At 32.3% G+C, this 19,279-nt stretch overlaps 1 protein-coding gene across 1 annotated transcript in view; it reads left to right on the top strand.

Moving 5' to 3' along the window:
• The window catches only part of rst (irregular chiasm C-roughest), a 266,079-nt gene that overhangs the window by 203,321 nt on the left and 43,479 nt on the right, over nt 1-19,279 (top strand). Inside the window, exon 10 of the mRNA XM_089215933.1 lies at nt 13,130-13,563. Coding sequence (XP_089072059.1) covers nt 13,130-13,563 — 434 coding nt within the window. The remainder of the gene's footprint in view (nt 1-13,129; nt 13,564-19,279) is intronic.

Below are 19,279 nucleotides of genomic sequence, written 5' to 3'. Positions count from 1 at the left end.
AATATCAGTGTAATCGATATTCCAGATTTCAATATTCTCGATACTTTGATAATTCAATATTTTCGATATTTTCGGTGAACCGTTAAAAAATTAAAAGAAGATATACCGGTTAGGTATACCAGTATATCGACCTCAAATCGGTATACCTATATTACGGTCACCCCTCCGATGATCTATCTTGTAAATATAGCACAGAGAGTTTATATGCGAGTATACCTACTCGAGATATTTCCTTGTACTGCAGGATTCGCCAGTACAAAGTAGTGTTGAGCCCCGGATTAACCCTTATCCGGATTGTTCAGGATTGAAACAAAAATTAACGACCCGTTTAATAAAAAATTAAATAATTTGAGGTTTTGATTTCAGTTTTTGACCATCGATTTTGATTTTTTTTTCGATTTCGTTTTCAGTTTCGATTTCGATATCGGGTTTTAACGGTTTTGACTGGTATTCAAAATCTGCACTCAATATCATCGGTTTTCAAGTCCTGTCGGTTAGGATCGGTGTATTTCGATGTTATCATCGTAACAATAGTCTTTAACTGTCGTTTATTTGTTCACTTTATTTTATAATCCGTAAAATTATTGTAATAATAATATAGAAACCACAGCATCGTGAAATACGTATGTGATATAAATAGATATATATAGGTGTATGAATACTTAATATATACATGACCAGATTTCGAGCTGCGGCTGATAGGTCGCTTATATCGAATATATAATATTGTCTGCGGTCGAAATTTCAAAGTTTATAATATAATATTATTATTATGGATTAGTTGTCGAAAACACACGGCGCGTTCGTCCGTTTCGTTATTATTTCACGTTGACTTGTACCAGTTGTATACCCATAATATTATAATGATAATTTCGTATGATCTAAATTTGTTATAATATAAACTGCAGGCAATTATTTTTTAATATTCTCTGCACAACTCCGACGACAGAACACATTGATTACAATATGTTTCGAAGACGCCTATATCACATTCATAGAAGATTATATGATGTCCATGAAACCTGAACCGATAATTAATGTTTGAATATAACATATCGAATCTTTAGTTAACTTTCAAAGAAATCGCCAATTTAAAAATAATTTTAACATGATTCAAAAATCAAAATCAAACAAATAGTTGAAATTATACATTTCATTCGTCTAAAAAAAATTAATTAAAAGTTAAATATTATAAATAGTGATACATATTATGTTGATGTACCTATATTATTAAAATAATGAAATAAAAGTATAGTTCGATAATCTATTCTTTTATTAGCCAATTTTTTTTTTTTTATTAGCTTTTAGTTTTACTATCACAGATCAACGATTATATAAAACCACATAACTAGACAACAATAAAATATTTAAAAACATACAAAAAATTAAAAACAGCAATTATCTTAAAAGTAAATATCAACCAATGTATTTAGCATTAATATAAAAATATCTTAGGATTTAATATATAGGTATATCATTTTAATTTGATTTGCGAATCATTTATTTTGGTTTTTGGTTAGGTTTGAGTATATTTCAAACAACATTCGGCTTGATTTTCGAACCAATACATCCGATTAATGCCATATAATAAGTTGGTAAACAGTTTACACCCATTCCCTGCAGCGTCCTGGGCTTACATTATTATTTGAAATAAACTTAAAATAGAAATTAGTAGTAGGCAATCTAACTTTTAAAATATTTATATATTTGCCTAAATAAACTGTTAAAAAAGTGTCTAATGCAACATGAAGTTAATTAGTATTAGGTACTATTAATTATAATAATATTGTTTTTGACAGAGATAAGTCGCTACGAAATACTCAGCATATAATTATTATCATAAACGATTTATCTGTATGTTTAGAATATATGCGTTGTACTCGTTGTTCCGTCCTATACAGACCGATAGTGCTAACATATACGGAAAACACAAATATTATTGCAAATAGTGAATAATTTTCAAGTGGTTATCGACAATTACGACGGTGCATAATATTATTACGTAGGTATAATATTATTTCGGTTGTTTATCTATAGGGTCAAGATTTATTTGGATTTGTATGTTTTTTTTCTTCTAAAAACTCCAAAAAATAGCCAAGTAGGTAAATTACAAATTTTAAATATAGTCAATAGATCCGAAATACAAAGTATTATTTTGTATATTTTGCCATTTTTCGACATGTACTGCATATTTCTATGTTTTTCGGTTTTTTATTTCATAATATATTGAACGGTTTTTAAATTCATAATAGTATGCAAGTTTTGCTTATATTCATTAAAATGACATATCTGTATAATACTTTATAGTTATATTTTATAGCCCATGTAATTTGACGAAGTCGTTTTCTTACCTTATCCGAGATCTATTGTGACAAGTAGTCCCTAATCTGTTATTGAGTAGGTTTTCGTAAATCATACACATTAGTCGTTTTTTTGGTGATCCGAGTGCACCGCGTATAGTTTTCATTAGATTTAATTTATTAATATTTTAAATTTCAATAAATTATAATGAACCAAATAAAAAAATATATATAATTTTATTTAAATGTTTAAAAAATAATGAAAATAAAATACTTTTTTTAATCGATTGGTTCGCATTTTTTTTTTATAGGGTATATCCCTACAAAAAAAGAGCATAAATGCATATTTTAAAGTGCATATTTCTGAGGATTTTAGAGCCTAACATAAATCCAGCGAGCATTGTTTACGGCTTACGATCGACGATGAATTCGTTGCGTGTGCTACAAATGTCATCTAAATAAATCTTAATTATACATTTTAAAGCAGCTCCGTGGTTTTATTTAACACACACCTGTTTTAACGGTCGCGTTGAATTAAAGAATAATATAATCTAATGTAATATTCAATCGGACTTCGATACCGCGGTGACCGGCCTCGACTGATCTCGATATACGTAGACCGCACACAGAAGAAACGTAGTATAGTTTTTTTTTTCTACGAAATCAACTTTGGAACTATCGCGAAGGCAAATATTATAACGACCGGCGTGGGAATCGTGAGTTTTCGACATCTCGTCGAGTTGAATAATATCATAATTTATGACGAACGAAGTGGTTGGAGATTTTTTTAGTTTGAAAAATAATCGAAACCGGCTTCCCGAACAGTGGAAATATTTTTATAGCACAAGTCCCCGAATTTCGTCCAGAATGTGTATCGTGTATGGTATATACTACCTATAACTAGTGCCGTGGTGCTGAATGTCAGAATGTCTGAATTATTGTGGATATACATATGTCATATAGTACCATTTTTTTTTCAGTTTTCTGTTCAATATTGTGAATTATGTCAGTTTATTCAATACCTACCTATTTATATATAGGGTGATTCTTTTATCAAACAACACTCATATAATTATGGTGTTTGTGTGTAAGTATCACCTAACATACACCTATAACACACAAACACCACCCAACTTTGGGAGGCTATATCTTGTAAACGGACTAACGAAAAATGACAATTCATTGAAAAAATTGTCTTTTTAGTTTATGAAATTTTAAGTATAGGTTGTCATTTGAAAATCAAAAGTTGATAATTGTTTACTTGATAAATATAAGGGTGAAAATATTTAAAAAATATTTAGTTCCAGAACTAGATGGATCTAAAATTTTGAAATAATGAGTGTTAATTGATAAAAGAATCATCCTGTATATATATATATATATAAAATATTTAACCTTACATTTTCATCATAAAGTAATTATTATAGAAATTAAATTAAAATGTTATTATACTAAGAGGCCTATCAATATTAACGTCAATTCGGAAGAAAGAGAGTGATGGTCCTATATCGTTTGTCTGCAATTAAATAATATTGGTCGAAAGGAATATATTATGAGGCGGAATTACTGAATTTTTTAACGAATTAAAAATAAATAAAACGCAGAGAAAAAAAGAATCGATTTACACAGTTAGGTTACCCTATAATATGAATCGTCCAAGATAAAGAAACATTAAGATGGTATGACGGTGATCAACCAAGACGGGTGTAACTATTAAATTTATTAAGTATTACTGTGTACACCGGTGTATGGTTTCGGCGACTAAGAGGAGGAAAAGGACAGTGGGGTTCAAAGCGTAACGTATAAAGTTTTGTGTTTTCGATGTTTTTATTTTTTTCCAAGTGGAGATGATTCCCGCTGCTGCTGCTGCTATATCACAATATAATAACTGCATTGTCACATACAATTCACCGCACCGCTACGATCAAATAACGCGAGATCTGATACATTATGTATTAAACGCCAACAATAAAGTGGTGCACTGCATTTTGATATTTTGATTAAACTATTAAGTGACTGTTCGTCTGTAGCAATAAAACGCTATACACATATTTTTGGATTCGTCTGAGACTTGACTTTTGTTCTCGACTGCACCGCGAGCACGAAAACGAAAACAAATTTTGTTTTTTAAATAACGGTTTTTTACGATCTATTTAGATTTATATAGTACCTGTATTATGATTTTTCCCAATTTTATTGCCGAGCGTCACGACGAACTATATGCACGTCCTAAACTATAAACAATAAATGGTTATTCAATTTAATCAAACTAGATGTTTAATTAATTTAAAATCATCACTAATAATTATTCAATACTCTGGGAAATTAAAAATCATAATATTTACCTATAGAATCCGAATTATACATTACATTTTATTTTAATTAGATATTGTTACATTGTTCGCAATCTAATTTATTATGAATATATTAGTTTTGCATTATATATTACCATTTTTTATAATTGAAAATGTTATTATTTTTACTTTGAGTATTATTTTTTCTCATTTTATTGCATTTCACGGTATTTTGAACGATGTTTTTTTTTTTTTTTTTTTTTTGAGATCTTTTTTTGTTACGTATTAAAATCAATTTTATAATTTCTAAGAGAATATCGCTCTTATTATGGCAATTTTGATGTAACCACTTATACGGTTTTGGTACACCCTAAAACCGAACACCGACCATAGATATTATACTCGTAGTATTATTATGATAATGGCGTGAACTACTACACCACGACCGTGGTAATATACGCGCGCTTAAATATATACATATTGTATAATATTATACATATAGATACGACGGTGGTGTTGTCTATATCTAGAGAACCGATCTTTCACTTTTACCCTCCACGTTTATACGTACGCGTGCATAGCAGCTATTCATAATAATAATAATAATACACTACAAAATACGTCTATGCATATTATATACAGACGCGCGTCGTAGGTACCTATATATAATAGTTGTCTCGCATATTGTACATAATATAATAAGTATATATATATATATACATAACATACGCGATCATTATCCTTCGACGTCGTCTGCAGTCATATAAGCTGCTGTTATTGCAATAATATATATATATATATATATACGTAATAATATACTCACAAAGGCACTTGAGATATCAGTCAAAAACAACCCCAAACGATGACGACGACGACCCTGATACGAACCACCGATAACGTATAATATTTACACGACTCGCGTAGACCACAGTGGCAGATTTATGTGGGAATTCGACGACGAATAGACTGCGGCGGACTGATAATATGTTAAGAGTGCAGAACACTTCTTCAAGTTCTTCAAGTGGTAAATGTTAAACTCAAAACAATTACTCGATAATAATTAACGATTAAAACAAACAAACGAAAAACCATAAATCTAATGTTCTCATAATAATATAGTATTCATATTTGCATGTGATCTAAATTTCGCTTGATAACAGCCTAGGCTGAAAAGCGGGTTTTCTGCATCTCTGGGTATGCCACCGATACATATATATGTTTCCGGTCGAAATCAATGGCCTCTACAGTGGTTATCGGGGGGGGGGGGGGGGGGACGCTCATCTTCAGCTATTACATTTAATGTAAATTGTTGATCGCTCATCGTGGTTTATATTTTTGAGGGCCCCTCGGTTGACGTTTCCGTCGGAGAAGCTCGAACGGACGTGAGCCGATCGTCGGCGCAGCCAAACACCCGGGTGGACACAACGCCGAGTGTATGTTAAAATTAAAAGAACCCGACGGTCCCGAAAATATAAGACATAATGTCAACTGCTGACCCCACTCGAAACTGCTCGTTCAACAAATACGCGCACTCTATTATATCATTTATACTTGTTTTTATCTCTATATTATTTGTAAGTGTCGCTACCACGCGTTTTCACACAGGAGTTCAGGCTTACAGGATTATGTTGTATTATTGCAGTGGGCTGACAACGACTTTAGTTGCGTTAAAACGTCGACTTCGAAAATGCCGAATGGTTTTTGTCCGCGGAGCGATGTTGAAAGTGTATATTATATTTTGAAATATATAAATCGATTTGTCGCCGCCGCCGTGTTTACGTCGGTCGGAGAAGTATCTTCTATATGTGTATAATATTTTGTCGTACGTTGATATATATGCCTATACTCCAAGTACCCTCTCGAATCCGGTACTTAGGGGAAAAAAACAAACATGCAAGCAAAGATCATTGAAATATTATATATATATATAGGTAGTAGGTACATCAATAACTTATATACCATATTTATTTTTTATGTATAATACAGTTTGATTATTATCATTATATCAGATAATAATAAAGACGTGAATAAGTTATTGAAAATTATATCAAAACTTCTTGGCATTCTCGTGCCATATTATATTATGGTTTTAATTTTAAATTAGATATCGCACAGAACTGTTTATTGTTTCAGACTTTGCGAACGATCAAGTATAATATTAACTAATTATCAAATAAACTCATGTAACTCATTTGAAATGGCTTAACAAAAATAGATAACTACATATTTAGACGTCAAATTTTTATGTAGACACACTAGACACCTTTTTTCTTTTTTATTCTGTTAAAAAACCAGAACGGGTGGGAACTGTTCATCACAATACTTGACACCTAGTGACCTATATATAACGACGTGTTATTTTCAGTTTATATGACTATTATAACGCGTTTTCTTAACAGATCTGCAATAACTAGTACGATCACATAATTACTAAATTTGGTTCAATGAGCGCACATTCATTGAAAAAACGATTAATTTATCTTTTCTTCTATTGAAGTATGACGTCAACCGGAAGTAGGTACATTTTTAGGATCCTGCCGGCCGACGTCATCGACATCCATCAATCAACTTAGGGTAATGCGCATGTATAAAATCCAAATGCAGTATAGAATTGCGTTTTGCGCGTGAAATATAATGATGCATATATTATAACAATACGGAGATCTTAAAACATTACTAGTCGTTAAAGAAACTGTTAAACATGCTCGCTCATAAAAAAATGCGCACGCAAAGGCTCCAAAAGCCTCCTCTTCATGCACACAAAACCATAAATTTCTGCATGCTCTCTGTTTCTTCTCAAAACGTCCCTAAACGTATCGAATATGCGTCTAACACGGCAGTATGTAAATACCTTTTAAGATAATTTCTTTTCTCTTTGCCCCAAAATAATAAACATATTCATTGCATGAAGCAAGCCAGCTGGCATGTCTCTTTCCCCTCTCGAGCATTTCAAATGTATTCTGGGTGGTTTAATATTTTTACAAACAACGTATTATTCGAAGATTATATGGTACTGTAAGATAATATGACCCTCGGCAGTCGTTAAAAATTCAAGAAAAAACTCTGTAAAATATTATTATAAATTCATAACGATTAATAGATAATACGCTCCTATATTGTCGCAAAACGTGTTTCTCGTTCGGCTCAGAATCTGAAAACAATCATCTGTAGGTAGGTACACACGACTTATGTATTATGCATATTATAACAATAATATAACACAGGTAAAGCATAAGCACTCGTAAACGGATCAAATGCCACACACCCTTTGTTTTTATTATTGTTATATTCAAATCATGAGACTATAAAAGAACGGCCGAGAAACCAAAAAAAGAACTGCTGGTTTTCTAAGGAAACCATTGATATCATCGAACAGCGCCGTGAACTAAAAGTCAAGGGCTTACATTGCACCCCTCAATACAAGCAACTCTCAGCGCAGATCAAAAGGGAAATCCGCCGAGACAAAAATCAGATCATTACTGAGACGTGCAAAAGAATTGAAGCTTTTGCAGACAAGAACCATACACGTGAACTATTCCAGGAAATTAAGAAGCTCACTGGGGACTTCAAGCTAAAAAGATCAGCTATAAAAGATGTGTATGGAAAAGTGCAGACAGATCCAGGCAATATTCTGGAATGCTGGAGGACTTACTGCCAAAAGTTGTACACAGACCCAGATGAACACTCTGACAATAAAAACACGTATGGTGAACAGGAACCAGGATTTCTCTCAGAGGAAATTGAACAGGCAGTGTCAAAGCTGAAAAACAATAAGGCACCCGGATCAGATGAAATCACTGCAGAAATGTTAAAACTATCTGGAGATAAAGGAGTAAAGATCTTATGGAAACTGTGTAATTAAATTTGGACTACAGGAGTATGGCCTGAAGACTGGGTGGAATCAATCTTCATACCACTTCGCAAAAAAGGGTCTACCGAAGACTGCAGTAACTACCGCACTATCTCACTCATCTCACACGCCTCCAAAGTCCTACTAAACGCCATTCATGCAAGACTGAGGTACTACGTAGATAGTCAAATACCTCCGGAACAAGCTGGTTTTGTCAAAGATAGAGGAACACGAGAACAAATTTTGAATACACGCCAGCTCATAGAAAAGAGTAGAGAATTCAATCAACCACTGGTATTGTGCTTCATTGACTATAACAAAGCTTTTAACTGTGTGCAATGGAGGAAACTATGGATAGTCATGCAAGAAATGGGAGTCCCTGAACATATCATTCACTTAATCAAGAATTTATACACAAAATCAAAAGCAGTTATCAGAGCGCAAAATGCAGTATCAGATCAGTTTCAACCTACTAAGGGTGTTCGACAAGGATGCATTTTATCACCTATTCTCTTTAATATCTACAGTGAAGCAGTATTAAGAGAATCACTCCAGGAATGGAATGGTGGAGTAGTTATTGGAGGTAGAAAGATCAATAATTTGCAGTTCACGGATGACACTACATTATGCGCCAAGTCTGAATTGGAGATGAGCCAATTAAGAAAGCGTGTTGAAGAACGAGCAATAAGTATGGACTGACAATCAACATGAGTAAAACAAAGGTTATGGTTGTAGATCGAGCAGGAGTATTATCACACACCAATGTACTGAACAACTACCAAAAAGTGAATGAGTTTACATATTTAGGTTCAATTGTACAAACAGATGGCGGATCATCCAGAGAGATCAAGCGTCGCGTTACACTCGGGAGAGAAGCAGTTAGCAGATTAACACCTATTTGGAAGGATAATCATATCTCCAGGAATAGCAAGTTACGACTGCTCAAGGCACTCACCTTCTCAGTGATGCTCTATGGATCTGAAACATGGACACTCAAAGCAGAGGACGTAAAGCGCATAAACGCATTTGAGATGTGGGCCTACAGATGGATGTTGAGAATCTCTTGGATGGAAAGAAGAACCAACTTCTCAATTTTGGTCATGCTAAATATAGGAACAAGACTGGCAGTGGTGTGTAAGCAGAGGATCCTAAGATTCTTTGGCCACATTATAAGAAGGGATGAATCGAGCCTGGAGAATCTAGTGATCGAAGGAAAAATAGAAGGAAAAAGAAGCCACGGAAGAACACCAATAAGTTGGATAGACCAGATCAAAGCCATCATTGGCTATCCACTGGGGGAGGCCATTCAATCGGCAGAAAATCTTGAGATCTGGAAAGGGATTGTTGCCAACGTCAAATGATGGGTCACCAAACTTTCGCTTTTGGAAGACGGACTACAGAAGAAGATTCAAATCCAATCTCGACAACTTTGTATATGTTTATAATATATTTTATCTATACGGGGCACATAATAATAGTTATAATAAAGCATACGTCATATTATATACTTACATATACATACGTCATACATGCACTTGTAATTTTGACAACCGCCGAAGCGAACAAAAAAATACGTTGACGGTACGTATTATACCTACTACACAATAATAGGTAAATACATATAAAATATAAATAATATGTACATAACATACCTACCTCTTAAGTGAATTGATTTTTTTCGTAAATACATACACATATTACAATAATAATATGTTTATGACTTTTGAATCTGGAGAAAGATAAAATATATAACTACGGTATTGCGCAAATTGTATACTATTGTGTTTTCGTTGGATTTTCAGAACTCATTCGACCTATATTTATGAAAAAAATGTGTGAGTCGAAGTGAACTGCGTAACCACTGCGCCATTCCGGCCCCATTTGTTGATGATGTATATGGTGCACATTCACCGTAGTTTTTGTCTTAATTAAAAGCGATGATCGTATTTATTTTTTTTTAATCCAGGTGGTAAATTTCACTGAAAAGTGAACCAAAGTGTGTGATGAGATTAGGAGGGGGGGGGGGGTGAATATTATTATTATTTTTTAAATGGCTATGTAGAAAAAAAACAAAAACAATACTTACGTAATGTTAAAAGGCAAAAATGACCAGTTAAATAAATGACTATATCTAATTCCGTCACAATATTATATTATATAGCAGTATTATAATCGTCACATGATCGAATTGACTTTAGAATTGTACGAGTTTTGATAAAATACAGTATTATTATATATGTTGCTTAAGTATTTTGATAATTATTTTACATATTTTTGAGATAATAACTCAATACACGTAAAACTATGCTTACAAAGATCAAAGATGAACATGACGTTAGTTAAGTTATGTCTAAAAAAAAAAAGCAAAACAAGTCAAATATATGTAATTCTGAACTAAAATGGTAAGAGGATATAGGAATATTTATCATAAAAGTTAGGTTCATAATTCAGTATAGGTATTTTTACTAATAAAACCTAACGCCTTAAAATTTATTACAGTTGTACAATTAATTGTACTTGTATAATTTAGTTTAAAAAGAAAGATTACTTTCAAAATAAATTCCCAAATCTTTGATTGAATTTACCTAAACAATAAAACCAAAATCAATCAGATAATCAAAAATAATAGCAATTTTACTAAGTACCTATTTGTAAAAATGATATAATAAGACATTTATTAATATTTAATGTTGATTAGTAGCAAATTAATTTTAATACCAATTTATTTAAATTCAACAATAGAGTTCAAAAATAATTAATAGGCTTAATTATACAACAATTCTTTGCACCATCAACAAATAATAATTTTTTTTTTTTAGAACCATCGAATACCAGAGGGAGATCGTTAATAAATATTAAAAACAGTAGAAAGTGTTAATACATGAAATCTAAGCATTTGAAAATAAGGTCATTGAGTAGGTACACTTAAAAATTACAAAACTAAGAACTTATGAACTAAATAAATCCATCATTTAATTGGAAAAAGAATGGCCTTATGTATACTTGCGGCTAATCACTCTGTACATACTTATATGTATACCTATCTACGTAATAACAATAATAATTATACAGTAATAATAAAAATACGTGGTCGAAAATCAAGTCGCCAACAGGTGTATACTTGCTTGATGCTGCTGCAGTGACGTCTATTGTAATATAATAATAAATAAAGTCTACTCATAAGCCTCGGCAATCGGCATCGTTATATTACAAAGTTCAATATGGCGCTCTGCTTTATTTTCTCGGCAACCGGATCACATAATGTAATAATAATAATGTTATGGCCGATCGACTTCAATGTAATAGTACCTATACTCGCATATATATAATATATACCTAGCTATTAAAATAGTATATGGTTATTGGTTATGATACTTAAGTTTATTACCAATACAAATAATGAAAATGTTATTCCGCGACTTCTCAGAAACCGCAGTACGACTGTTACTTGTCATCCCTAAGATTAACCACTCCGAGAAAATCCTTCAAATAATCACGCCACATGAACTATTGTAACTAACATAATATATCGCACAAACAGATATACTTACTATGCGCATATACACGCAAACTATAGTCAAAAATACTTCTAAAAGTCATAATCTCTACTCGAATGATAATAAAAATAAATTTCGATCGCTTTTATAAATTTTTACCCGTCTATTTCCGACATATATTTCAGAATCAAAATTCTTCTAGGTATTTTATTTTTTGGCTAGTCTAGTTATTTCCAAAGCACTTAGAATTCGAAACATAAACATTAAGCGTGTGTAACAATAATATTATAAATTGTTTTAATAAAAATCATAAAAAACGTGTTCGTTATACTTTATTACAAATAAGGTATACTGTACAATATTATATTATATATACCTATATACCGCCGGAATAGGAAATAGGAATCTACACTATCCCATGACTAATTCAATTAATACGTATAAAGGTACAGGCAGACACAGAAACATCTAACAATATATTATTATTATATTATGATTGGACATTTTGTGACCTAGCTATTGTGCGTCCGTCTACTGCAGCAGATTTAATAATATCCTTTATGGTTTAATAAAAATAATAGCTCGACCGCCTACTACGATTATTGTTCCAATACCAATATATCTAAAGCAATTGATTTAGAAAAAATTATTTCGTTATATAATGTTAAACTACTAGGTATACATAAAATAATATGTGTAAAGGTATACTGTATTGTATACATATTATATAAACCTATATATATATATATATTTTTTTTTTTTAACAAAAAGGTATATTGTTAAGTTTTCTTTTAATAGATATTTATATTGCGTATAAAAAAATCAAAACAATTTCTATATATTAATTAGTAAGTCGTACCTACGTATATTCATATAATATACAATATCTGCCATATACAAATAAACTTCAAAGGTACTTAGATGAAATATTGAAAATCAGAATTTAGTTAGTATTTATTGAATCATGAACAAAACATTATAGTAAATATACTGAACTAGTTTTAGTAGACTAACCTTTTTTTAATCTAATAAAACATGTCACCTGATTGTTAATAATATAAATCTAAAGTTGGTCAAATATTGTAGATCAGATACAAACCAACACAATAATATATTGTATAATTATAATAATATTATAAGTAATAGTTTCAATAATAATAATGGTCCGTGAATTATTATTGTTTTCAGCCGATTTCAATGGAGAGTTGGACACGGACAACAAGCAAAACGCCGTGGCCAGGGAATCTGACGCGTCGTCGAACGTGTCGGACATCAAAATGGAGACGGGCACCGGGTCGTCGCTGAGCAACTACCGGTACAAAATTGACTACGGCGCAGATTCGATGACCGTGACGACAACCGCGACCGCGGTCGACGACCAGCAACCGCGGTCCGCTACCCCGAAGAGCGGTGGTGGCAGCCAGACCACCCTGCCCCGCGGCGGAGGCGGCATTCCCTTGGCCGGCCCGGTTCCAGTCGATCCCAGATACGCCACGGCCGCCAGTTACTTGGGACACCTTCACCCACACAACGTCATGCACCACCCGCTGGCCAACGGCTCCGTTATTGGCGATTACGCGGACCCACTCAACTACGTCAGATACACCACCAACCATCTCGCCGTGAGTGTCGCTCATATTATTACGTCCTACCCTGCGCATTATAACGATATGCATATAGGGACTACCCCATTCCCCCAATGTCAAAAGAATCTCGATTATAAGGTTATAGATGGCTGATTTTCATCCAAGAAATTCAACTCTCCCCCACCACCGCCCTTAAAGGGGGCTTGCATATTTTGTCCTCGAATTTATTATATAAATAATTAAATTTTTGTCTATAAAAATACATAATGGGGTGATAATTTCCCCTTTTTTAAAAAATTCTGTTTATTATTGTTGTTTTTTTTTCCCCGGGCGATTTTACGCCTATATCGATTTGCTCGTTTATATATTTTAACCGAAATACACAAAGCACTAGGCGGATTGACTGTTTCAGTCGGATTACTCGGATTTGACCATAAAGCAAGGTACAATGACTTACCCAGTTACTACCCACCATGAATTGTACACTAAAACATTCTAGCAAAAAGTCTCAGGGGCTGGGGCAAATCACACCCCTTATTAGCTCACTCTCGATGGTTATAAAAGGTGGGTCATGTGCCCACCCATAACAAAATAAATTACTACTTTAAATAAGAAATAATTATGTCAATTGGGAAATAATGCTAGCTTATAAGTTCAAGAAAAAAACAATAACCGGTAATGGATATCGGATATGGCAATACGAATTAAGACAATGTTATTTTATTTAAAATTTAAGATAGAAAAATTTAAATCTAACATCTGGGAATAAGGGTGATTATTCTTTTTTACGAATTGGTGTTTATTGTCTCGTAAAGATATACCTTCAAAATACAAATTTGTCGAGTTGTTGATGCAATGGTGGCATGTGCGCATGCGTGTACTGTGTTGAAAATATCATTGAAATGGTAATGCGGAGTAGCTATATAACAATAGGTACGTCACGATTGCGTACGAAATACAAATAGTTTACTAGTTTACACAAACTTATATTCATTTACATATCTGCACACGCCATCATCAACAAGGTCCTAAAATATGACATACCTTGTTATGACCCTGTCTTGTAGCTTGTAGCATAGGTTACGCACCAGTCTTTCAATCACCCTGTATAGGTAATCTTTATTACCTACTGTAGTTGTAAATTGGAGATTTTGTCACTTTTACCATCATAATATGAAAAATATTTTTAAATAATCTATATATACGTATATAATATATCTAATGGCTAATGTATTTTCCTCCACCCAACAGACGGTATATAAACATAGTTTATAGTTAAGGTCGCTACTTCACAATAGCTTTTACCCTGAAACCCAATATATTATTTTCTACGTTTCATTCGTTCAGAATCTCTTGAAGATTTAAAATTCCACGGTTTTGATCTATTTCTTTTTTTTACAAATTTATTAAAATTGGTTTCTCCGCTTATCGAATATTTAGATTTTAGAAGCTATATCCAACCTGCAGTTAGCTTCATTATGGAGAACAGGTGTCGTCTCGAGATGGATTTATAATATGAGATTTAGATAAAATGTTTGAAATTTCTGCCATTTGTACATTTCAAAATTACAATCATAATTATTCTGTGTGTATTTAAAATATGTTATTCGGAAAGACGTGGTTTTATATTCGATATAGTATTTGTTTTAGATGGAATCTCAACTTAGAATTTGGTTTCAAACCAAGATATTTCGCTAGTGTTAATTTTGTGCTAAAATTGCATTGTTTGTGCTGCAATATTTCAGGAGTTACAAGGGATAATATTTGAGGTACCGGTGAAACTACCACACCCAGTCTATGTTTAGTGGTTAATATTATATAATGAGATCGTTTGTCATAGAGGATTTCATCACTCAACTCGGCTATTGTTCCGAAACGCGTTTGTTCGTTCATTATCTATTCATATATAATTTACCTACACCTAGCTATGTACCATGCTGCTGAAAAATTTAAAACGAATTATTAGATCTACGACAGATAATAATGTTACAATAGGTTTATTAAGATAATACCTTCAGTATATTGCGGGCGACTATCTTGATGTCTGCAGATTTACTGTGAAATAAGCGAAGCTGGACCAAATCGCCTTGCCGAGAAATTAGTTATTACCATCTAACATCTCGTTCCGGAATCGATTATAGTATTATCCGAAGTATAAACTATCTCTTAATTATTAACCGTTAATTATCGTTTTCCGATGAATAGGTAGTAAACCGAATTAGTGATGCATTATAGTATAGCAATATGGTCAGTCCATCATGGTCACTATAAAGGGTAATACACACTCGTCAGGAATATTAGTAGGTATCACCGTTTCAAATTCCTCAAACTGCAGTTTAATTATGCGAACGTAATAATTATAAAGGCTTTGCAAGTCTTCAATTTTGAATTAACAGCAATATAATATTCTAATATTTTGAATCGTCTGATGTATTTGGAAATAGATAAATTTATAAGTACCTACCAATAAAGTGTGACAGCTTATTATATTATATTCCGTAGAATGTATGTCTTTACGTCTAATGTTGTTTTGTATTGTATTATTATTATTATGCTAAACTAATGAAACGTGTTTAGACTATGATTATTTGAAACTTATAGTAATCATTAAAAATCTATAAACATTTTATAATTTGTAAATATTGTTTGTCCGAGTGTAACGAAAAATGGATTTAATATTAGTTGTTTATATTTTTATCAAACTATTTTTCAGGACACCAATCCTTAGTGAATATTTGATTACTCAAAAACTGTAGTGGTTAACATTTTGATTTAGATGCGTCGTAATTTTCAGAATAATAATCTGCCAAACAATTCACGTTAAAAAGGGTTAGTTCTCATTAGAAGAAAAAGAAGTTTGTATCGTCATAAAAATGTTAACATGACTACTGAAAATATTAGGATCCTTATAATTGTATATATATTCTATACAACTACTTATAAACAACCAAAATCGGGATGTAAAAATATTCATTATTAACAGGCAAAGTGGGGTTGAGCATGCTCGTCGAATCACCCTGTATAACAGGTATTCATTTTTAGCTGTTGGGACGACGGGCGTTATATGATTGTTCATACTCTGGTTATAAAAATATAACATATATATAATATATTAATATGTAGTCTAGCCCAACACGCAACATCGTCGTTTTATTATAAATACCGACATTTCGTACCTAAATAACATAACCCCAACAATTAAGAACGTAAAATGAAATAAAATAAGTATAGATACACGTGTTTTTGTTCGTGCGCGCACGTGTGTGTGTGTTCAGGTTTTGTTAAAGAGTCGATTTTTGTTAAAACGTATAGTATCAGCTCATATTGTGATACGATACAATAATAAACAACGTATAATAATATAAAACGTACTCATAACATAAAAATATAAATTACAATTATTAAGTACCTAACGAACATATTGCTACTAACAGTTTATTGGCGGTGGACGGTGGTGCGAGGTTTCTTAGTCCCCCTGCCATATTTAGGAACTTAAAATCGCAATTTATAATATATAGGTATTGTATAATGTACCTATAATAACAATAACGTGTTAAAGCAATTAATCATGTTATGGCATACAGAATGATTAACGAAACAGCTAGCGGTGTTGAGACATATTCGTTTCCACGTCGCTTGTAAATTGGTAACTATATGTATAACACAATATACACACTCAACACTCCCCCCACGACCATTAAGTTGTCTCCTGTAGGTACTAAATATAGTCGCAATGAAATGGGGTTAAGTCTCACGCATTTCGTATGTCCGAAGGGTCAGGCAACATAAGTATTTGTATACTTTCATAATATTATATTATCGTACATAATATTTAGTTAAAGTGACGACAAAAAAAAAGAAAAATAACGTTGACTGCTTACTAATATTTTGTACAATCGTCTTACGATCTGGACACATGTAATAACATTATTTATATTTATTATACAGGCATAGGTCTGCGAATGCCGAATTCGTAACAAAATATATATTGCGTTTTATAGCTTAGTGGAATAGTGTTAGTAAAGACACTGTATCCAAACACGAAATGTGAAACATGTAACAATGGGTTCAAATTTGAAACTTTAAAATTTACATATTTTATTTTTGTTTTGGTGTTTTTAAATTATTGTTCTGTTACTTGCATTGCTTTAAGCCTCGATGTATTTTTAACGGTTCGCGTCAATCAACATTAATTCTTCTTATTCATTCTTACGTCTGATTTTTTCTTCGTCATATTTTTGTTATAATATAATGGGTACCGATGACATAAAAAAAAAAAAACCAAAAATTATTTGCATTTCGTTGTACTGCGTATTATGATTATTTTTTTCCATATTTTAAGGTATAGTCTCTAGTCTCTACAGTGTTGTATCCAGATTCTTTTTTTCTGGTAGGGGGTGAAAATACATTTTTGAAAAAAAAAATTATTTGAAAATGACTTAAATATGGAAATTTTGTTATTATTTCACAATTTTTAAGAAGTTACAGCCTCGCATTCCCTGTACACGCCACTGGCTCTCTACGGCATAATATTATGATACATACTATATGCGATATCACACAATATAATTTTTGTATTAAGTGATTCTTTCAAAAATACATACTCACATACACATACTCGAATGTGCTCAGGGATCACAATTTTACTATTATTATGAAAAGTCGTTTTTTCCTTTATGTCCTTTATTGTATTTTGAATCGTTACTCATTACCTATACAAATTCTCACACTTTTTCGTCCGTCCAGAAATAATTTGGTTTGTGTTCAAACATGACGTATACACTCAATGTCATGTACACACGTAGGTACACTTCTGCAACACGACTCGAACGACAAAACTCAGTTTGATACCTAACTATTTCGAGAACTCGTTCTTAACAAAATTCTGGGAGAATATTATAAAAAGTTTGCCTATAAAAAAAGTGAGTTGTTTCGATTTGCAACTTTCGCTATTTCTTTTATGTTTATAAATTCTGGGCGATTACTATTTCCATCCTCACGGACGTCAGAAAATAGCTAGTTGATATGTTATATTAAGACAATATTTATCAACAATTCGATATTTTTTGTCTTTTGGCTCCCACTCCTCCCCAAAGTCTGGAACGATACCGTCACTTAAAATTTAATCGTCGAATCGACAAAACTAATATTATTAAATAATGACGCGTGACGTCCACCTAATTAGTATAGTGCCATATAAGTATATAATGCGTATATGTGTTACGTGGGCAGGTATTGGTTGTTTTATGATTTTAAGAGTGGTCGTTTTTTTTTTTCGAGGGCTGAAACCTATAAATAAGGCAGACGAAATTACACCTACTTTCTCATATCAGATCAGCCATACAGCTTCTGCGTTGTAGACTATAGTTAAGTGATGGTCCAATTAAAAATCTGTAAAAAAATGTATTTAATTCGATCGACTTATTTTGAAATAGGTATATAGTCACATAAACCTGCAACTATTACGCTATATTATTGCGGATGTATTTTTATTATTTTTTTTTTAAAGAAACGCGTCATAAACGTATTTCTTGAAACCTGAACATTTATTTTGATTTGGAAAAAAAACAACAGTTTAAAAGTGCACGCTATTACGTACATCCAAATTTATTGAGCACAAAAACACACACTACACACCTACGGAAAACAGTGTGATGATTACTCGTCGTTCTAGTAAAGTGGTTTTTGATGAAAAACACGAGTTATGGAATTTAAAGCAAACGATATTTTATATTTAACGACACTGCCCTAC

This window comes from Diuraphis noxia, unplaced genomic scaffold (assembly GCF_037042655.1).
Source record: "Diuraphis noxia isolate RWA-SAM2 unplaced genomic scaffold, SU_Dnox_SAM2 contig0001, whole genome shotgun sequence".
NCBI lineage: Eukaryota > Metazoa > Arthropoda > Insecta > Hemiptera > Aphididae > Diuraphis > Diuraphis noxia.
Note: the sequence above shows the minus strand (reverse complement) of the source record. Positions and strands in the feature narration are given on the sequence as shown.